Below are 22,881 nucleotides of genomic sequence, written 5' to 3' on the forward strand. Positions count from 1 at the left end.
CACTATCAGCCCTGAATAAATAACAATCATAGAAACCTGGAGTCAGCCAGGAAATAGCTGTGAATGAGACATTCATATTTTAAAACCTGAAACTGCAATATTATCTTGTTATGACTTTGGGAAAATGATTCTTTTCCTTTTCGCCTCTTGTTTTTTGGTTTGGGTTTTTTTTCCCTAAAAAAGAAGAAATGCTAATACTGCTGGTAAAGGTACTAAAAAAACTTTATTTGGCCCTGTATTACAGAATGAAACATCTAAAGTGTTCTGCCTGATAAATACATAACGAGCAACATTGAGAACAGTGCTGATTTTAATTCCAAAGAATTTATTTCTAAATGAAAAACAAAATTAGAGATGGAATACAGCTGCAACTACAAACTAGGATACAACAGTGATTATATGGGAGAAAATGGAAGAGTAGCTGAAAGACAGTTTCACAAGGCAATATTGCTTTTGATAATGTCTTCGCAAAGTTGATTTTTTTCTAAATTTAATTGAAGGTCCCTATTTAAAAGCATTTATATTAGTCATATATCTTTAAAACAATGAGCAAAATTCATGAGGAATTCAGTCTCCATCTCTATAGAAATAATAATGAAGGGCAACACCCTGTAGTAAAACTAGTTGAAAGTGGTAATTCTTATTTAATTCAGACTCTTGACAAACATTCAGAGTTACTCCTTCACAAAAGAATAATTTATTTCTCCTTTTCTGTTCAGATGTAGGGCTCCTATGCAGACTAAGCGTGTTTCAAGATTGTATTTTTATGGTTACAGATGAGAAGAAACAGATTCTTACTTTAAAATGTGGTGTTTTAATTGATGACGGGATACACGCACAAATTATTTTTCATATATCGATCACCTTTAACAGTAATCCAGAAAGATCTGAGATCTGAGGGCTGTCTCAGTATAATCAAATTGCAATTAAGTTAGTCCAGAAGCATTTAGAAGATATAATGGCAAGGACTATAAAGGAGAAGAATAAACTGAAAACACAGAATGCCAAAAATCACCATCTGCTGAGATGATGGGAGTATCATGCTCAAAGCTGTTAAGGTGTTACTAGAGCTGTTGTCTGTTACAACATTAAACAGTTAATTGCAGTTCATGGGTTTTAAGTAAAAGGACTGGGGACTGCTTTTTACCATAGCAACCACAAAAAAGAAATCTCTTCCAGCATGTGTGCAACACGCGCCAACATAAAAGCAAAGAAAATAAATATATTTGCAATTCGGAATTTAAACTATAATTATTTGGAGAAATTCCTCTTTCCAAATTTACATTCAGAGCATCCTGGAGAGAATTAGATGCTCATTCCAAATTTACCAAATGTCTTTCCTGAGGGACAAGAAGATGTATTACATTCTGTATCTTTTCCCACTAACAACTGTTAGGATGACTCCTGCTGCTTAGGTAAACAGAGTAGGGAAGGGAAAGAATACAGAAAAAAGGAAAACTTTGTCATCTCACTAATGTGTGACCACCTGTGCTGCAGGCAGGGTATGGGTATAAACGCATAGGTCAAGATCACGTGTGTACCATCACTTACCTTCTGCCACTCCATCCATTTCTGCTCTGTGCTGAGGTCAGCCTACTTGTGATCTTTGAGCAAGAAAAACAAGTTATGGTGACAACCCTTCTGACTGTTTAATCCCAGGTCAGGTCAGGTTAAGTTTGAAAGAAGGACAGGAGAAAAGGAAAGCGACAGTTACATAATTATCATGCCTTAAATATTAACATATAATATTTTGATGCCAATGGAACTTTTTATTGATAGAACTTTCTGAAATAAAATACTGATGAGTTCAACTGTCTTTCCAGACATGGTTTCATTTTGATGGAATACTTCTTTTGAGGTATGATTTTTCTGAAGCCTTTGCAAAATCCAGACAGGTGTAGAAGCAGCAGATCAGAGAGGCAGCCCAGCAAATTACCTGGAGCAGTGACCTAAAAGGTGAGCCAGGCAGGTGAAAAGCAGCTGGAAAGAGGGACGAGGTCCTGCTGGTTCCTTTCCCTAGAGGATGTCCCGAGGGCAGGAGACAATAGGAAGAATTGTATTTTACTACCCCTGAACCAACTAAAGGTTTGAATATGGAAATGTTTTTAAAACATCTATTGTAGCTGCTGAAAACAATTATGTCTGTGGCATCTGCCAATTCTCATAATTATCTGCTGTTGTTTCAAAAATGTGTATGGGAAATTTTGCAAAATCTAGGACCAATAATCCCATAGCTGACACAGCATGCTCTTAGACTCTTACACCACAAACGTAGTGTGAGATCAGAACAGAACAGTTGGCTACATTAAGATTCAGATTGACAAAGACAGACTGAGAGGGTTTTGTCAGCTGATGTAAAAATTTCCATAGGCAAAATCATAAAGCCCTGAATAAATGGAGGAATTCACCCACATATGAGCACTTTCAGAACCCAGAGATGTCCTTCAAGTTGTCCCTCTACAAATCCAGAAGACACAGGTTCATGGCTCTATGCACCTGTAAGTTCTCCATAGAAGACCAATTCTAACCCCTCCAATGCAGACTTGTCTCTCAGTTTCAATTCCTATTGTACTGCTGTTGTATATTGTGTTTACCAAGGCACTCAAATTCTTAGGTCTTGTCGCCATTGAAACTCACTCTGTTTCCATACAGCCTCTAGCACTGTATTTTTTTTATAAGAGCATGGCATAAGTTTTGCTCCATTGCTTACAAACAACTTTAGAAATAATCAGAAGTGTGCAACTCAACAGTGACATGAACACATAATTCAATAAAATGCCACTGCTTACGCTACTAATAGATTTCAGTGAGTTGTATTAATTGTGCTGATTATGATGATGTGTGAGGGCACAGAAAAAGGGCTCCACTTCTCCTGTAAACAGAAGAGTAGACACCTCTTTTTATAGAGAACTGACAGTCAATATATGCTTAGACAAATAATCTACTGCAAAATTTTTCAGCCCGCTAGACATAAAGCATTCTCATTTTGCCAGCTTTCCTGTACCACAGACCACAACTGTAATATTTTGAAGTCACCAGCAGCTGCAGTGCCAATAGTCTTCTTAGTGCAGAAGGAAAACCAGGCATTGTATTATCAGATTACTACAGAATCCTTGAATGTCAATATGAATGCAAGTTTTTAAGGGCTCAGATTTAGTATACACAGAAAAAGATTGCAATTCCATAGAGGGAGGAAGAGGAGTTCATGCTTAATGGTTTAGATTTGGGTATTTTCAAATAATCTATTATTATTGTTATATATGATTTGGCAGAATTAAACACAGACAGGGAATCCACAGATGCCTGCCGTATCCTAAAGAAAAAGCAGTTTTTTATCTGTCAATTAAAAGATTTGGGAAACAACAGACAGTTCTGTTAATCTTGGATCAAATTAGCATCTGAAGTTGAATTACAATATTCTCAAATACTAATGATTTTCAGTTAATTTTTTCCCTAAACCACTATTGTTCACTTTTCATCAGTCTTGTAACTTTTGCATATACCAGATGTCACATGCTGAGTGTCTACAAAACAAGATTTGATTAAATGCACAGACCTGTACCACTGGATGTTATTAGCCAGTTAACATGTTTGATGGCCATAGATGTACAAAGATTCTCTTAATCTGAGCCTGCAAAGGTGCAGTCTTAGCTCATAGGCATTTCAGAAGTATGCACCCTTCATAAGTAACATGGAGTATTTTTTATGATGTCTGAACTTTTGTCTTTACCAGCTATGGTTTCCATTTAAACCCAAAGTATTATTAGTAGTATGCTTATACTTGGATTCCTTAAAGGAAACAATGCTCAGGAGCACTCATCAAACCACAGGTTTCCAAAAAATAGCAAAGGACAATGTATTTTTATCAAGAGGAGGATTTAATTTAAAAATTCACTTGATCTGTGAGACTGTAACTGAGATCCATCCACATCAGGTCTCTGCAACCACATTGCCTTTGTAAAAGGTCAGGTGAAGTCTGATGACAGAAGTTCAGGGTGGCCATGGGAGGTTTACACATGTAAGTCAGTGCTTAAACATCACACATAATTTTTACTTTGGGTGCATTTTGGTGTCAAACACATCACTAACTACACCCCAATCCTGCTAAGGCCTTTGAGATCTATTTTGGCTGAGCACAGAACTTGCAGTGCTTATCAGAAATACTACATTTGACTCTTCCTGGTTGTAATGGGAATCTTATTAGGACAAATCTCCTTGCAAAATTAGCACAACAATGCACAGAGCTACAAGAGAATTCCCTCTATAATAGATGAGACACAATTGATTTCTGGCACTCCACTTCCAGCCTCAGCCAGAAATACAAGATGAACAGGCTTGCTTTCTTCTGTGATTTCAACACGTCTGCTTCCTGTACGAGCTGGAAGTAGGACATACCATAACAACTGTCAAAACATTTCAGAACCTCGAGCAAGGTGTGATTGGAGCCAGCCTCTAGGAGCAGAGAGGACTTGGGGAGCCATGTGAGTGGGCTGGGTCCTCTGCTCTCCACTGATCAAGGACCAAATGTGACCTTACCAAAGGTGTAGCAATGTGACTCTCACTCAAATCTCTTTTCTGGCTGGACCAAAACTTTCACAGCCAGGCTGAAGGACACTCAAGTGACTCCCAAACACTGAGGCCATCTCTCCCAGGCTGAAATCTTCTGGCAGCTTGTGGGTGCCTCCCCTCAGCCCACTCACCATGGTGCCTGGCCCTGCCAGAGCTGAGTCCCTTTTACAGTGGGGATCGGTGAGCTGCTGAGAGAGGGGCACAGACAGGGCTCCAGCACTTGTGGAAAATGGTGGGATGGGAGCCAGATCACTGAGGCCAAGGAGCTCCAGCCAGGGCCAGGGTTAGGCTGGGAAGGACTGCTGGCCTTCCAGGGAGCGGCAGAGGAGAGGGGAGAAGGAGAGGGGACATGCCCTAAGACAGGAGGAATTGTTTAGAGAGGAAAAGAGGGCAGCTCCAAACAGGCAGCTCATTGGTGGGAGGAGGAGAGGTGACTCAGGACTGAGAGATGTGTCCTCCACTGAGGGACGCATGGGAAAGGAGAGGAAAGTCTCCTAAACTGCAAAGTAGGGGATAAAATCAAGGTACTGTGTCTTAAAAGACATGGTTGCCTCTGGTGAGGCAGCTGGGCCCAAGTGGGAGGGTGGGGAGAGATGTGAGCTGAGAGTGAAAAACAGGCCCAACAATGAAAACACACCATGCAGGGTTAGAGTAAAGTGACAGAAAAGCGGGAACAAAACTCAGAAAAGGGAAGCATTTGGGAGAAGGAAGGATACAAACTGGACAAATATGGCATCTCTGTTGAGAAGGAACAGGAGAAAGTTGGCTCCAATGCAATGAGGGAAAGGCAGGAAGCTGCTGTTGTGTGCTGCCAACACCCGCAAACGTGGCTGGTGAATGGAAAGTTATAATATACATTATTCATCAGGGCAAACTTAATTTTTAATGAAAGAATATTTCTATGCCTACCTCATGAGAAATGTGCAAAGATCTTTGGGGACTCATGTTTTGTGGTCTTGGTTATTCATACAGGCATTGTGGGAGAGCAAAGCACAGGAAAGCAGCACGCTATTTGAAAGCAGACTTCATTCTGAGGCAAGGTAACTTTCTCCACTCCCAAGAGGTTTTATATCTCAAAATCTAAAGAATTTTACTCTGTCTTCCAAAAATGCATGGAATTCCTACAAATTTCTTCCTTTCTGTCCCAAATGGTTAGTTAAGAGCCTTCCTCTAAAATCTGGATATGGCCTTTGAGAATATTATTGTTACTTTTATTTACCAAAAAACCTCTTTCAAATAAAAAAAAAAACCAAACCAAGCAACAAACAAAACTGATGAATATTTAGTAAGTATAATAAAAGGGATCTGCTGCACCAGCGCTAGATATGTTTAGTAATTTTAAGAAGCAGTACGAGACATGCAGTGACGATGTTTTAAAACAATTTGTCTGTGATCTTTCCTGAGTGCCTGTCAATACAAGCAAACTGAATTTTAGCCTGCCAAGTACTCTTTGACCTGTCATTCATGTCTTTCAATTTCCAAAACATTTGCATTAGTTGTCACTCTCCTTCAGTGAATGCACTGCTCTGACCTCGTCTAACCCTGTTTCTTGCCACAAGAGCAGCTGATGAAGTGTTAGACCAGGGACTCTGGGTAGTGCGTTTTAAGAAGGGAGTTTGAGATCCATGTTTCATACAGGTTATGCTATAGCACTGAGAGAGGATGGTCAGGTGTTTGGTGGAAGTCAGGACACTGGGAGTATTTTCGAGAGAGAAAATCCTGGCAACTGGCATGGGTCAGAAACTGAATTCTCAGAGGCTCCTGGCTGAAACCTGAAACAGTTGCTGAAAAAAAAAAAAAAGAAATTGTTTTGCTTCTCTGAAGCAATTGGTAAATCCTCCTGTTCAGTGAGGATACATGCCTGCACTGCACAAAGGGTACCATGGCCAGCTTTGGTACCAGAAACACTCCAGCAACAGTAATAAAGTAGAGAAGAAAACTTATCCTCTGGAAAAAGACACTACAGTAGTAGGTTAATGCCATTTAGATGACAACCAACACGAGAAAAAATTGTTTAGTCACTGGAGCAAAAGGAAGTGCAATTTTTTTCACAGTACTTGCATAACTCTAGGGTTTGAAATGTGCAGTAACTGTTGATTTCCATTGCTAGTTCATAGCCTTATTTTTGGTATAATTCCTTCTCTAAAGTTTCTAGAGTTCAATGTAGAAAGTTACCTAATTGTGCATTGTCTGCTCATAAACCTGTGTGGTGCACCTCTCTTTAGATTTCCCATTTCATCTGATTAGAGCTGCTGTGTTTCAAGCATTGCTTTGTTTTGTGTGGAGCAATTTGCAACCCTTTTTTGAGAAACATGATTTTGTTGCGATACAAAAGTATCTCACTTTGAATTTCTTTTTCAGTTCTCCATTTTTTCTGTTTCTTTTTTAAGTGCCAGTTTCTTTGGCAGATATGGAACCGAAGGCATAATTCAGGCTTTTTTTCTTGTGTTATTTCAGAGGACATTTAAAACAGATTTTTCTGCTATAAATGTCTATTTAATACCATTTTCCAGCTGAAGTCTGCTATGATGGTACTCACATAGTGTTTGAGACACCTTCTGAAATTACAAAGAGATCAGAAATAGTACAGGGACCACATTTTTGGCCAGAGTGGCTCTAGGGAGACTGGCTCATAGTGGCTTCTACACTTGGCTTGCTAACTCCTGAGTTGTTTTAATGGGCATCCTGTACACATCTTTTTGCAGAAACCTAGATATAGGACTTTTTTAAAAGTATCTAATTTATTTAATGACTTCAACTACTCCAATTATCACATAGCACACTAGAATGTTACATTGTATTAAAAAAAAAAGTTTCAGAATCAGCTTTAATGGAGAAATGCAGGACTACCCATTTGGTGGATTTTGTACCTTGTCAACACAAACGTCTCAGCTAACCTGAGGTGTTGCTGTAGCATTAAAGAGAAACTTCATTTATCCACTGTGGAAAGAGAGACTGCAAACAGATGACTGCAAATAGATAATCAAAAGGTTTCAAATTAGCATGAGTGTAAAAGTCCACCATAGACATAGCTTGCACACAAGTAAACATACAAGCTAGTTTTGCACTCCTCAGAATGCTGAAGGATTAAAATTTCTGCACCCCTGTGACCTGACACCCAGCTACTTTGCTGGTGCTTTTCTTATGCAAACTCCATCACTGACTATCTGTAAGAAAATCTTGTGATTCATTTACTGCTCCACTTCCACCAAAGTAGATACCTGGGTTCATAAAACTGTCTGCTATGTAAAGATTTCTGCAATATAAGACAAAACCACCATTGTGGTAAATCCATTGCACAACAGGACCCTGGGAAGTATTTATGAATCTCCTGCCAAACTGCTTAAATCATGACTTTGTTACAAGCATCAGATGTTTATAATCTTGTTATGATATTGAGGCCTTATACAGCTGGCTTTTTACAATACTTTTGCAGTCAGTTTAAAGCCATCTGGTGCAGGTATTGCCAGGTATACATGATTTTGTTGTTGTTGTTGTTGTGACTACACACGCACCCTCAGCACTCTCATGGTATTTTCTCAGTGTGTGACAGTACAATTGAAGTTAAATTGTGTCATTGTTTATTTGTACCTGGTGACTACATATGATGTTCCTGAGAGCCACAAGTGAGAATTGCTGTTTTAGTTTGTCATGTCTTCAAATTCAGATTCTGAAAATTATATAAAAATGTCGGATTGGTCTCCAAATAAGCCAAATATTGATATGCAGCTTTGGATGTCTTCTAATCTCATAACTTTTACTGTGCTTTTATAAAGCCCAAGTCTTTAAACATAATTAGAGTAAGAAGGTATAGATATCACAGACATGATATAGATATCATATAATTTTTATCTTTTGGTTACCAGACAAAAAGCTTGCATTTGGAGATCATCTTATTAAAAGACCAATGATATATGGATTAAAAAGATTAGAGTTGAGGTTTTATCTGTATTTTGCTATTTATTAGTTAAAGGCCATCATTTGCTAGTAGTTTACTTTTTTAATACCATGTTATGATTGGATCACTCTAGTATTTAGAAGCTGCAAACAAAATCAAGGCTGTATTACCTTGGATTCTGAAAAATCACATAGAAAAAAGAAGCTTCTGCTCGGCAATTGAAATTAAAGAATCCTCAGGGACCAGGGAGGGAAAGAAGGACCTTTCCTGACTGACTTAATTATTTTTCTGTGGCAGAATGACTTGTTCAAGGTCATAGAAGAATTAAATTTCTGTATTGGTGAGCAGGTGGAAAAAAAACCAAAACAACAGAGGCTGTTTAATCTGCACTTTCACGTGCATGTTTTTTTACTAATTTCCTAAGGAACAAAGTCTTCTGTGACCATGTTTGTGACTTTCCCTCACTTCTTTCCCTCTCCATCCATAAACTCTGGCCCAACTGATTAATAAAAACAAATCTGAAAGAGGAATGAAAGTCTTAAATATGTTTGTCTTTCTATGAATTTTGTGGAAGCAGATGCCAGTAGAAGGGGAGAAGAAACCATCTGCATGGTCTGTCTACAGTAAAGCTGCAGCTCGAGCTCGCATTCACAAGACAGCACCACATATATTCCTAACAATGGGAAAACTCACAGGTAATCCTGTGTGATCAACTCTCTTCCTATTTTGCTATAAGGCTCTGGAACACAATCACAGCTGTCCATGCAACATACACTGGTTTATTTGACACCAATGTGGAGTGAGGTGTTCTTGGAGAGAAGTCCTGGTGCAGAAGTGAGGATGCTTTTCTGCAGCTTCAGGATTTGCACCCTACAAGACAAAGGAGACAAATTGAAGGCTGGCTTGCTCAGGGATGGCGTTATTTCTTGGTGCAGATCGTAGAGGCAGCATAGATGTAATCAAAACAGAACTCACACTCTTTAAAGAAAAGATGCTGATCGCAGGAAAGCTGGGTATATGTGTAGCTGTGTCATTTAGGGACATGTTTCAGTGATGGAATTAGGGTTAATAGTAGGACTCAATCCTAAAGGTCTTTTCCAACATAAATGATCCTATGATTCTGATTGTGGAACCATTTGTTTAATGATAATGTGGCCTTTGAATATAGGAGGAAGGAGAAATTCCTTGGGGAGGGCTTTGGAAACCTTTCTCTTAAACTGTAAGTCACTGGATTGTTTCTTTTTAGGAAGGAATTGGTACATCTTGAATCTTTGATTTTATGCTAATTTTCCTTCATATGGTCTGTTTCTGTTAAGAACCTAGACTGCCTGTAGTGTGTCACGGTAAGCAGCATGTAGATCTGTACCATGTGTTAAAGCTGGAAAGTTTCTTCTTTTTTTTTTCTTGGTTTGAGGCAGCTTGTATTAAATACTTTACCCCTCCCCTTGTTTCTCAGTTGTATGATTAGGAGTTGCTTTACTACTTGTGCATCCTGTAGTAGTGTTTAATATTAGTTGGACACTTGGCCCTGAAACCTAAGGTCGGTTTTCATCGATGGGGATTTCCTGGGTGCTCACACGCCTTTCTTTGGCATTCTCTCTCCAGATCCACATCTACAGTAATCACACCACTGTTATGGCAAAAGCTGTGCAGTTTAACTTCTCTAATTATGAGACTATTTGGCCAATGTCAAGACATTTGCTCAATTATCTTGCAGTGAATTTGAACACAAGTGTCAAACATGGTTGACTATTAAGTTCATGTCATTTATCATTCCGTCTAAGGAATTCCATCTTGCTCTTCCTGACCAAAGTGGTTTTCAGTATAGTGGGCAGAGTTTTCAATCTCAGCATAAGCAATTTATGTCTATTCTTTTTTTCTTCCTCATTGATGTGGAAGGAATTATGTGTCCTTATAATTAAAAACATCAAACTTATTCACTACCAGCTGAATTTTGTTAGACTAAGTAAAACTCTCCTCAAATGATAGAATCTTAAATCCTCTGATCCTTCTCATAACCATGTCCACACTTTTTTTTGGTAGAAAGATAAATTTAAATTGGTGGAATAGAACTGCACATAATATTCCTAAATACAGCTTGCCAGGGATTTGTATTACATCACAACTACCCTTCCTGCTTCTGGAAATTCCCCATGTAGTCAATGAAAGATCATGCATCCTATGTCTGCTTCATGATGGCTGCTAACAAGCCTGCTGTGATTGCCTGGTTTTATTTGAAGGGTATTTTGGTGAGCTTTCTGCTTCTTTGATAGTGTTACTCACGTTTCTTGTAGATAATGTTCACCTGACTGGAGGCACCCTGGCTAGGCCATACAGAATGAAAGCTTTTCAGCTCACCTCTGGGCACTAGGGACGGGACTTGTATATTCCAGCTGCTTTTTGGAAGAGGTGGAGTGTGTTGACAGTGTATATAAGGCAAAGAGTGTCTGTCCTGTGCCTCAAATGTTTATCCATTTTAGCACTACAAAGAGCTTAGTCCTAATGAAGTTGTGGGAAATTTATTTAAATCCATTCTAGACTGCAGCACCATATACCTTCAGCAACTCCTGTCCTGCCCCTCTGGCCACCACTCCAGCTTTTGAGCAGGCCTGAAATGTTTTGGTGGGTTTTGTTTGTTTGGTTTTGGGGTTTTTTTGTGGTTTGTATGTTTCTTGGTTTGTTTTTTTTTTTTTTTTTTGAGTCCACATTAATTCCATGTTCTGCCTCAGTATTGCCTCACAAAGGTTTGAACCAGAAAAAAGTGAACGAGTGTCTGGGAAAAGATGCAGGACAAGGATGGGATCACACAAAGCTCACATCACCACTGAGAGAAGCGTCTGTTGGACCATTGACTTCAGTCACATCACCCCTAACGGGGCTGCAGAGCTGTATGAAACCACTACGTGAGGGATATGTGAGGCTGCTTAAATAAAACCAAGTCCTTCACTGGGAGCCTTTATATTTAGCTTAAGAGGTATGAGTTGAAGCAACAGGCTTATGCTGAAACTCCTAATCCAGAGCAAGTATAGTGAGTATAAAAATGTTCACGCTTATTTTCTATTCTTACCTCAATGGTGAAATAAGCAAAAATGACACTATCCTAAATTAAAAGCATTTACGTCCCATAGGTTATGTAGAGCGAGATGAAAACCTCGGTATGGTTTGAGAGAAGCCGGACCTGCGAGTTCAGAGCTGCTGTAGCGTAGCCTAGAACACCAAGACGAGAAAAATCCCATTTGCAAACAGACGGAGCCTACTACAGACCAGGCAGTATTTGGATAACAAAATGGCTGTGGTTGTGGCTATAGGTGATCCACAGGAGCGCAGCTGGAAGCAGGGCAGCGGGGGAGCCCCAGCCCCGCACTCCGGGTCCGGTCCGCGGCCGCGCTGGAGCGCGGAGGGGCCGTGCCGCAGCTACCGAGAGCCCGTCCCAGGCACTTACTGCGGGAGCGGCGAGACGCGGGGCGCGCAGCCCCGAGGCGCACACGGCCGGCGGCTGCGCCCTCCCGGCGGGGCTCCAGTGCCGCCGGTCCCGCTCCGCTCCGCTCCGCCGGGCCGAGCCGAGCCGTGCCGAGCCGGAGGGGCAGCGCGGGGGCTGCGCGGGTCCGGCGCCCCTCGGGGCGGGCGCGGGCCCGGTGCCGGCGGCGCGGGGCGCAGGCGCGGGGGACGCGGGCATGCGCGCTGTGCGGCGGGGAGCCCGATCTGATAGGGAGCAGGGGCTGACACTACCCCCGTGTGGGCGGCGGAACGTCCCGAGGATGACGTGCGGCGTTCTCGAATCCCGTGTCTCGCTCGCTCGCTCGCCGCCGCCGCCGCCGAAGGAAACGGGAAAAGCAACAAGGAGGCAGGAGCAGGCGCGGCGCCATGGCGGCCCTGGAGCGGCCCGTGCCCAGTCCCGAGGCGTTCCTGGGCCAGCCGTGGGCCGCCTGGGTGCGGGAGGCCGCCCCCCCGCACGCGCACGGCGCCGCCCCCCCGCACAGTAAGGGCAGGGACCGGCCGCGGTCCGGCTCCGCACGCCGCTCCCCCCGGAGCGGGGCCGGGGTCCGGCCGGGCCGCCCCCCCTCCGCTCCCCTCCCTCCCTCCCTCCTCCCGCCGGGGCCGGGAGGTGCCGCCCCCCCGGGCGCTCAGCTGACGCTCGGCCGAGCCCCCGTGCCATGTGTGCGGGAGGCGCACGCCGCGCCGCGCCTGCCGTGCCGCTGCCCCGCGGCGCTGGGCCGGCGCCGCGGTGGGGGAAGGGGGCGAGGGGGAGGATGCGCGGAGGGGCCGGAGGATGCCGCGGGCGGGGAGGGGGGGCCCAGGGTGCTGCCGCGGGGGGCCCGGCGGTTCCGCTCCCTGGCAGATGCTCCGACCATTGTGCTTTTGCTGTTGCAAATAGAAACACTGCTCACCTCCTCACCTCTCCTCCTCCCCTCGCCAAACAATAAATGCACACCTCAGGGCCCTCGGCGCTTCCTGACTCTGCTTCTCTTCTGCAGGTGTAGATCTGGAAGAGACTGGAAAGGAGGGTGGAAAAAGCAGGGAGGTTATGAGGCTTAATAAAGAAGGTAAGTGGATAGTGCTGGCACACCTCTCTACCTGTCTGTCTCTTGGTGCTTGTGAATGACTGTGGTTTGGCCTTGACAGGGTGGTCTGATAGCATGTGGATTTCTCTGCTGTGAAGACCGTTTCAGGGTTGGATACAGGCAGATGTCTGCCACTGTGTCAACTTCTTTTGAAGTAAGGGTATAACAGGTGCATACATGCAACTGACAGACGTGGTAAAAGATGAGACAATTTTGAGGCAAAAGACAGCTACACATCAGTGGCCATATTGGATTTTTTTGTGGACCCTGTCCCTTGGTGCAACATTCCAGTTGCTCATGTGAAGATAAGCATATAAACTTTAAACTTGATATTATTATTATTATTAGCAACTTAGTGGAGATGTTTTCCCTTGCAGTGAGAAAGGGTTTGTTACCATCTTTGAGTTCTTTCGCTTTAGCTCAAATCACATTTTATTCTTCGTTTGCACTGCTGAGTGTGACCTACAGTCAACTGAGCAGCCAACATCAACTATTATATCAGGTTACACTAACGCATGTATATTGTGCAAAACCAAATAAAATTAGTCATTTGGGCCATAACTTCTTCTGGTACCGTCAGTGTGAACAGGCAAACTCCAGGTTAGTGCTCTTTGCCAGTATGCCAGGCCTGTCACAGCTCTGTCAGCCATGAGAGGAGAAACATTTTGTTTGTGATGTGTGCCATTAACATCATGTTGAGGTAACACCTAATGCAAGCAGTGAAATAGTTCAGGATGCTTTTTCAAGTAGCTTTGTTTTTGTTTCTGTTTCGTTAAGAAAGTGCTTTGCGCACACAACCTCTCTGTCTTGGGAAATACTTCTTGGGAAGTCAGTTCATAATGAAGAATCCCATCATAGTGAAACTTTGGTGTGACTTACCCTTGCTGAGAGAAATCCCACTATTACCTGTAATGTCATGAAATATATTCTGAAATATTATGAAGTTTCGCATTACATTACAGTTGTCATTCCATGTGCATTCGATTTTGAGCATCTTGGCAGCTCAAAGGAATCTTATGTTTTCTAAACAAGCTCTTGAAAAAAGAATGAATTAATGAGTAATGTAGATTTGTGTAATAAACTATAAAATTGCACAGAGTATACATTAAAGTTATTTAAAATATCATAAAACTTCCTTTTTGAAAGACCTTTACAGAGATGCCAAGTTTGATTGTGTTCCTATCTTGATTCTTACGTGCCTGAACCTCTTTATTTTGTCAGCCCAAAGATAAGCTAGCAGCAGAACTGAGATTTTCATGAAGTTATTTATAGGTAAAAGGTTCAAGGCTCTGTACATATATCAGTAATGTTGATTCAAAAATAATTGAACAAAAATTTTGCTACTTCAGCTGTGCCTTCATAAAGAGCTTAATTTGTTGAGATAAAATGTTTTGTGCACAGAAGTCCTTGAACACAAATTCCTGTTATAAGCATGGGTCATAAAGATTGAAGCATCTCTACTCCTCAGTTATACATAATATGCAAATTGTTTCCTAGAAAGATTCAGTGTAAATTATCAGTTCTAGTCTTGTTTGGTTTTTGGGGGGGTCAGAGACTCTATCAAAGGAACTCTATTTAAACTCACTAACCAGAAAAATAACTTCCAAACAAAGTGTAATGTCATTGCTGACATTATGATCATGACAGGTGTGAAGCACTTACTGGCTTTTATAGTACTTATGTCATAATACCATGTAAAAAAAAAACCCAAAATTGACTGTTATATTTAGAAAATAAAAAGCCATAGGGATGTTACTGCTTTCAAGTAGTAACTTGTGTTAGATCACTTAGGAAGAACTTCATGAAGTGTGAATAAATGAGTATGTATTGAAATATTTCTACTGTATTCACTTGGGCAGTCTGTTAATACAGGTGTTTTCACCACACCCATCTGTGTGTCTGAACACCCACTGGGAATCTTCCTTGGGCCCCACAGTCCTTATTGGTAAAGGTGGGGGAAGATTTTAAGAGTTAGATTGGTCTGCAAGAAACATTTCTCAGGTATTTGCAGAAATGTGCTTGTGCTTTTACTCTGACCTTGCTCGTGTGTTGTGTGACATGTTGAATTTTTTTGCCTGCTTCGTTCATAGATGAGGGTTGTGGTTATGATAGTTCTGAAAACAAAACCCAACTCCTTTTTTTACAGTCTTATCAACTTGAGTAGACATTTTAATGGCATCTGTGGTGCCAGGAGATTGTAAGTGGTGTCTTAGAAAAATCAAATGTTACTTGTAACCTACTTGTATCAAGTAACCAGGGGCAACAGATGGACAGGATTTTAAGTATCAAAAATTACTGTTCTGTTTGATAAAGATAGTGTAAAACCTGATCTCTCTGCACTTACTATTTGTCTGCACTTCCTCATCTTTAGTTGATGTGACTAGGTTTATGCAGCCATCCCTTTGTAAGCAGTTTAGCAGGAAGGCTTTTCAGATGAGTGAGACTGTGTGCAGAGCATGGTGGGAGCTAGAGTGGGAATATGTTGGTTTTCAGACCACAACAAGGTGTTTCACTTTGGTTTTGTAGAAAAACAATGGTGTTAGGTGACGAAAAGTGCTTCCACTTAGCTTCATCCCCGCTTTGCTGCCTCCTCTCTGGTTGTGTACCGTGTGTGTTTAGAGTGGTGGGCTGCTCTTCTTCCTTGGCCTGGCCAGGAGGGGATGTGGGAGGCAGCATTTCCTGGAGGTGGGGGTAGGAGCACTGCCTGCCAGGTCTCTGCCTGCCCAAGGGGTTGCTGCTTGCATCCCTGGGCAGAGGGCTCACAGTCTGACTGTGCTGCTCATTTCTGTAATGCAAGGGATGCACTGAGCCTCTGTGCCCCCTGTGCCCCTTCTTAGGGGTGAAAGTAAAGGCACAGGAGTATTGCCCACTGCTTTCCTTTATTCTGCAGTGTAAATGTAGGCAGCATAGAGGGAGAGAAATTTCCTGAACGTTTGTTCAGTTTTCTAGACAGAATTGCTTTTTGCATGATAACACTTACTCTGAGTTTTCCTATAGAAAATGCATTCTGTCCATGGTTGACTTTTACTGGCATGTGGATTTGTAGAGAGGGGATTACAAAGTTCCAAGTGTTCACAGAAAATGAGAAGTTTTTAATATAAATGTTTGTGCCAAAAAAGAAACCCCAAAACTTATCTGCTAATCTAATCAGGGAACAGAAACAGTATTGTGTAACTTATCTGACAAATCACTACCAAGCAACCAGCTTAGCTAAAAGAGGGGTTATCAGAATTAGAGCAGCATTTAGAATTTATGTTGAATTTTAAAAGGTTGAATGGCATATTTGAAGAATTGAAGATTTCCTTGCAGATAGCAGGCATAGTAAAAGAAGTATTTGAGAGTTTGTGTTCTGTAAAACATCACAGTTACTGTGTGCCTGAGGCACGTACAGTGTTCTGTTATGATGAGCCATAACCTGTAGATGATTAGAGATTAATTTTGGAGGCTTGTCTTTTACTTTATACAATATCTGAAAAATAATGGAAGAATGGGATTTTTTTGTTTCATGCACAGGACTTGTATTAATAATTGGTTTAGTAATGTGCAGGCATTGATTGCTATAAGTGTTTGTAGATAAACACAGGCTGTAAAGGAGCAAAAGACATCCTTTGAATCTTTGTGAATTACAACAGAGTTAAGTATGACCTGTGGCATTTAGGTCTGTGTCTGGGTACTTGGTGTCATAGTCAAGTTCACTTTCCCAGTTCAGTGGGTTTGTATTATTGAGGTTTCAATCTGATGATGTGTGTGTTTTGTCTTGGATAATCTTTTCACTAATCATAGTGATTCATTATTGTTTGACATTAAGAATGTTATGTAAAAAAATTCTAATTGTTTTTCTGATTTTATGTTACACGATTTTTATTGTTCCACCCCAAACTTGACCATTTTACTGTATGATTGCACATGGAAACTGGAATTTTAAATCTATTGGATAATTGTTTACAGTATATTTTTTCCTATTTTGACTTCCCCCCACAAATATCTGACAAAGTTTTTTGATAAATCATAAGAACAAAATTAAAGGGATACTAATTAGTCTTGCTTTCAGTATCTTTTTAATTCTTCAGAAAAATATTGTGATGATCTTATTGTTCTTCTTGGAAAAATAAGAAGTTAAGGAGGTTAGGTGGTGGTAAGGAACACTTCTATAGGGGGAAAAAGGATGTGCCATACAACATTCTACTTTATGAAAAGCAAGAGGAAGAGAGCTAAAATTATTATGGGGAGATTGTGAAAGAAGAGAAGACAAAACCAGCTGGTTAATGTAAGCATAGAGATTGGACTTAACTTTTATTTAATTATTATTTATTTTTTGTTTATTAGTGGTTTGCCTGTGCTGCTATTTGTCTCCTTTATAAAAATACTAAACAAAAGAGAATAAAAACATTCTCATTTTACTTACTGCCTTCATCTTCCACCTTTTTGTGGTGGTAGGGAAAGTTAGAAAAGGCTGAGAGGGAAAGAAAATTACAAGGTTGTAAACACATACTCCAAAAGAAAGAAGTGAAGTTCTTGAATTTAGACCACCATAGTTGGTGATTTGGGGTTGGTTTTGGTTTTGCAGTGGAAAAGGAGAGGGTTGAATGTTGTATAATTTTCTTTCTCTTCTCTGTAAGCTAAAATACTCTTCCAGAGATGCTGATTTTTAAACAAATGTAATATTCTGTGGTGCTTGATGAATGAAAGAACTGAGAATTGGCAGGGCACAAAACTGTGGCCTGCCAATGGTAAGAAACTTTTTCTTACCATTCTTTATACTGGGAATAAGAGCAGTAAGCAGAGATCCCCATGGGGTCTTTGTTTAGGGTGAGAAATTACAGTGGAATTGAATTCTGGTGTGCATTCTGATGTATAAGTGACTGATCAGTTCTATATATGATATCTGGCTCTGATATTTTTATTTTTTCTTATATGGACAGCTTCTGCAAGGGGGTGGCATGTCTCCTGGTTATGGCTGTCACCTCATTTAATGTGTTTCAAGGAATGATGACAGAGGAAGAATGAAACATTATGTATGATAGCGCCCAGAAAATTTAGTCAGAATTGTAGTTTATCTTCATAGTTACATAGTTATTTTCTGAAACCTGTCCTTTAGTTCTTCAACCCACACACTGGATAAAAGGAGTGGAGTAATGGTAAAGCTCTCTGATCAGACATTCTGTGTTTTGAATCAAGATTTTGATGTTTTTGAATATGTATCTATAACTGATGTACTGTAAATGACTTCATTAAAAAAATCTGATTTTGCTAGGTGCACATATCTTGATAAAATTCATTATTTGTGCAACAGTTGTTCTGAAGAGGTTAGATCTCCTGTTGTTTAAGGTACCTTTTTTTGATTATGTGTGGGGAAACCATGTGTGATTCCCTGTCAACTGACAGCACTGTCACTAAGGATCTGTCTCTGACATTTCTTCTACTAGCTGTAATTTATAACCAGACTTGAGAAAGAGGGAAATTTATGTGTTTACTAGAGGGTACCCCAAGCCCTGCTGTCACTACAGAAAGTAAATGACTTTGTGTATCTCATTTTGATTTAGATGTAAAAACACGTGTGTGTCTTCTTGTTGATCTGCTTCTGTGTGTAGTTAATAGTTTGTAATAGATGAAATATAGATTTCTGTGTGTTAAAAAGAGACTACATGAGAGCTGAACCATTTCCACTGTGAAAGGGAGTAATTTCTTTGAAATAGGCCTTTTTTCTAGTTAATTTAAAAAAGGGACATTATCAGGTTCTGTTTTACCTTTGGGCAAAAAAAAAATACTAGCCATTTAACCAAGGCTGAGGTGTATGAATGAGATGAAAGCAGTGGAAAATCCTATGGAAAACATTTCAAATTACATTTGAAGTTGTGAATCACAGGAGTCCTGTAGGCAGAAAGCATAGGTTTCTGATAGTCAAAGTGAAAGGTAGTCACTGCATGCATTACTAAGAAAGATCACCTTCAGTAAAAATAGTATTGTTGCTATGAGTGTTTCTTGAAGAGTTAACTCCAATATAAGTTTATCTGAATGCCATGACCATTCATTATTCAGAGTGATTTTGGAATAACTAGCAACTGGTTTGTATGGGCATGGATTAAATTACTGGATCTTTCTGTCTTCCAAGTTCAGCTTGGTGCAGAAGTTTAGCTTGTCTTTGAAAAAGCTGATTGAGGAGTTAATGGTGCAGGATGCCAGGTGAAGCTAGTGTCTTGAAGTAATTAACATGCAAAAAAAACCCTTGGCAAATGCTGTCGTGACACAGTAAGGGTGTTTGACAGAGGTCTATTAGCAAGTCTATAGCAAGAAATCTTTGGTGGTTCTCTTGCTGGATGAGAAGGGTAGAAGCCATGAGAGTAAAAATGGCCCAGTTTTTTATCACAGTGCTATGCAGCTGACTAAGCTGACTCAAATTGAACCAAGAATCCAGCACGGCTACTTGAAACTGATATGGAACAGAGGAAAAGCAACTATGGCATGAATAATTTTTCTCTTTTTCTCTTCTGTGCCCCATTCTATGGTTGATTTTAAGGGACTGATTTTGTCATACCTTTTTGTATGGCTTATTAAGAGTTGTGCCTGAAAGCCACTGATGTTGCTGGGGAAGTGAGCTTTCTGATTGCTCTTGGTCTTGTACTTGAAATGTCTTCCCTATTTCTGAAATGTTTTGTTTATTATTCAGTAATTTCATTTCGTATTTTACTGAGTTGTATTAATAATACAGTGCTTAAGCCCAACACTATTCCTCTCTCTGTTTTCCTGACAGTAATTAGAATTTACAATTATTTGGTCTTCCAGCTGCTGGATTTCTGTCTTCATGTATTTACAAAGTGTGTGCTGTTGGGCAAAAAAAGAAGGGGAATTTTCCCAGATCAGAAAGAGCATCAGCCAGAAGTAGCAAAAAGCTTGCTGACAGAAGTTCCAGGTTCTGCAGAGCTGCTGGTTCCAGTATCTGTCTAGTGCAGTTTCACTTAGTCCACAGCCCCTCCTGAATCATCTGTGAAATGGAAGCAGTTGTGTTGTGTTGTGACAGAGCTGTGCACGGTACACAGGGGTCAGGCTGGCTTCCCTTTCCGTCCCCTGGGAGCAGGTGTTCAGCAGAAGAGACAGAAAAGTGACTGATGAAGTAGTATCAAGACATAAGAATGACTGGCAAAGGGCAAGAGTTCCTGGGGTTTGATTATGTGATCTTCTTTATGTTCTTTATTTTGTTTATATTTATTTCTATTTTACAGTGTTTTATGTTTTCTGTCCAGTCATTCTTTCTCTTCCTTTTCCTACTGCAGGGGACTAGACATAGGGGGCAGGCACAGTCTGGGAATTTGCAGTGATATTTGGATTGAACACTGCTAATGTTGTATCAGTAGTTTTTGAGAAGTTTGCTGGATCAAAATTCTCTTCTCTAGCAAGACAAGGATGGGACTGGACATCTCCAGTAACAGAATAAGGTGACTTGAGCTTGTCATCGTTTTGAGCTGAAATGGTCAGAATGGAAGCAGAGATTTAAAGAAGTGTAAATAATTTTGTGTGTTCACTTTTTAATCTCTGATAAGTATCCTGGCCTGAGGTGGCTTTCAGGCTGGCCACTTGTGATTGTGCAGATTAGGTAGATTATCAAGTGATAGCATATTCAGGTTTTTTTTAAGCTGCTCTTAGTTATGTCTTACTGAGACAGGATGATATGATGATTTACATCTGAAAGTTTGTTGGACCCATGCCACCAGAGCAAACACTGACAGAGCCAAACCCTTATTTGTTTGGGTCTGATAATGGAGATAGTCAGTGGGCAATGATCTGGAGGAATATAAGTAATTGATCTGTTACTGCATTGACTGGGGAGGCAGTATGGTTATTTGCATGATCCTAATGCCTAGCAGCCCCATCAGGCACTAGATGCTACTCTGCAGGGTACCAGCAAAGGGAGGAAGGGTGTGTGCTTGTGTTGTGCAATTGTGCAGCAGAGAACTAATTTTTGAATGTGTGACAAAGCAGGAGTTTTAATATTGACAAACAAAAGCATTTAATTGCTCAATGTGATTGATGGTTGACTTTAGCCTAGACTAAAGTGACTTTCTTAGAACCATAGCAAGGAAAGCTTTAAAGTGATATTTGGATGTCAGTGAAGTAATTTTGCAAGAGTTTAGGAGATATCCTTACTCAGGTGTGGAAATTGGCCTGAATGAAAACACAAGCTGGTTGTTGAAAGCTTTGTAAATGGATACTGACAATGTGAACCAACTAGAAATGTGAGCAAATGGTGTGACAGCAAGTAGGATGTGGCCAGTTTAGTGTACATGAGACAGAGGAGCCTGGAAAGCAAAGATGAGTTGTTCCCAAAATTCAAATTTGGAATGGAGGATTGTGCATAGAAGGATGCAGAGAGTAAAACAGTATGACAATATAGAAGAAACTTTAGAAACAGTGTGAACAAGCAGGATAATGTTTGTCAACATGGAAAATAAGAAAATGTAGCTAATGTGAGGTGAAGTCTCAGACAAACCTTTAGTTGTGAAGATGTTTAAAGCAGACTTTGTCCTAGGGATGCCCAGGAAGAATCATTCAGATGTGGATGTAACCTGAATGAACGGTTTAAGAGAGAAGCTCCTGCAAAGATGACATAGTACTTTATCATAGTATTTTATATCTGAATGATGGACAAGTTGATTATTCTGTCCAGGGTGATCAAGAGAGGAGGTGCAAAAAAGAGGATAGGAGTGGTGGGATCTAAATTCTGTTCTGGCTGTATCGAGCTGAAGCTAACAGGTACTCAGTGGCAAGAGGTGTCAGATAGAATGAGATTTTTTGTTTAGATGTAAATCTGCTGTATTTGAGACTGTTCTTAGGAACTGAATGTAAAATTCTCAGACATAAGAGTAGCAGCAAAAGATACATCTCAGTGGAGACCTGCTAGAAGACAAAGGAAGTCTGCCAGTACTCTGTGTAGGGATTGGTACAGGAAGGATGGGCAGTAGGAGAGGGGAGAGTAATGGAAGTCAGAAACAGAGCTTCAAAAGGAGAAAAGCATCTAATTTTTATGAAGAACACACAAGAGTAGCGGGGATGGAAATGATGAAGTTGTGATGTTGCAATAGTAAAAGATTTTTAGACATTTTAGTGAGTATGGTTTCACGGTATTGCAAGGGTCAGATGAAGGAAACTCATGCTGAAGTTGGAGACAAAAGTGTAATTTATTATCAAACAGAGCATAATAAGCTTAGATGTGAAAGAAGGGCAGGAAGAGTAATGTGGTTAGAGAATCAAGGAGTCAGAAGCAGATTTCCAAACACAGGAAAGACTGATTGACTGTTCTGCTGTTCTGTCAGAGCAGGAGGAGAAAGGAGATGTGAGGTATGGGCTGATGAGAGTGAGCCAAGGAGAGAGTGGAACAGATGTGTTTTACATCTATTGTACAAGGAAGAAGGGAGAGCTATAAGGGAGAGAAAGAGAGTGGGAAGGGAGAATGTGAAATGGTTATTATGTTTTCTCGCTTTCTCTTGGAATAAATATTTGCATTCTATTGCTGAGAAAGAAATAGATACAAAAGAAAAGGTTTGAGGAGTGAGTCAAAAGTAGGAAGAAAAAAGGCTGAAATTGCAGGTGTGGGTTCAGCTCAACTGGAGGAATGGCACAGATTAGTAAGCAGCAGGAGAGAGAGAGAGAAAATGTGCGATAACCTCATTTTCAGACTGGTTCTCTTTTCCACTGCAAATTCTAGGACAGACGAGAATATAGCAAAGAAAATGGATGTTTAAGATAAGAGTGAGTTCAGGATTGGTGGAGTAGGACCTAGTATTAGCAAGCAGAGCAAAAATCATCACAGAAAAAGAAAAAAGCTCTTCGAGGAGAGAGAAGAGTGTGTGGTCATAT

At 40.7% G+C, this 22,881-nt stretch overlaps 1 protein-coding gene and 1 long non-coding RNA gene across 5 annotated transcripts in view; one reads left to right on the forward strand and one right to left on the reverse strand.

The window, feature by feature from the left end:
• Positions 1–8,107: 8,107 nt before the first annotated feature.
• On the reverse strand, positions 8,108–11,988 carry LOC131082755 (uncharacterized). The gene is made up of 3 exons (XR_009114379.1): positions 11,910–11,988; positions 11,535–11,674; positions 8,108–9,337 (listed from the first exon to the last, which is right to left on the reverse strand). It is a non-coding gene; the product is annotated as an uncharacterized LOC131082755 (long non-coding RNA).
• Positions 11,989–12,218: 230 nt separating this feature from the next.
• ATXN7L1 (ataxin 7 like 1) overlaps positions 12,219–22,881 on the forward strand; it is a 110,580-nt gene continuing 99,917 nt past the window's right edge. For all 4 annotated transcript variants that reach the window (XM_058022387.1, XM_058022386.1, XM_058022388.1 and 1 more), the window contains exons 1-2: positions 12,219–12,446; positions 12,943–13,011. In XM_058022387.1, the coding sequence (XP_057878370.1) occupies positions 12,332–12,446; positions 12,943–13,011 (184 nt within the window). In that variant the 5' untranslated portion in view covers positions 12,219–12,331. The remainder of the gene's footprint in view (positions 12,447–12,942; positions 13,012–22,881) is intronic.

The sequence above is a fragment of the Melospiza georgiana genome, chromosome 4 (genome assembly GCF_028018845.1).
Source record: "Melospiza georgiana isolate bMelGeo1 chromosome 4, bMelGeo1.pri, whole genome shotgun sequence".
NCBI lineage: Eukaryota > Metazoa > Chordata > Aves > Passeriformes > Passerellidae > Melospiza > Melospiza georgiana.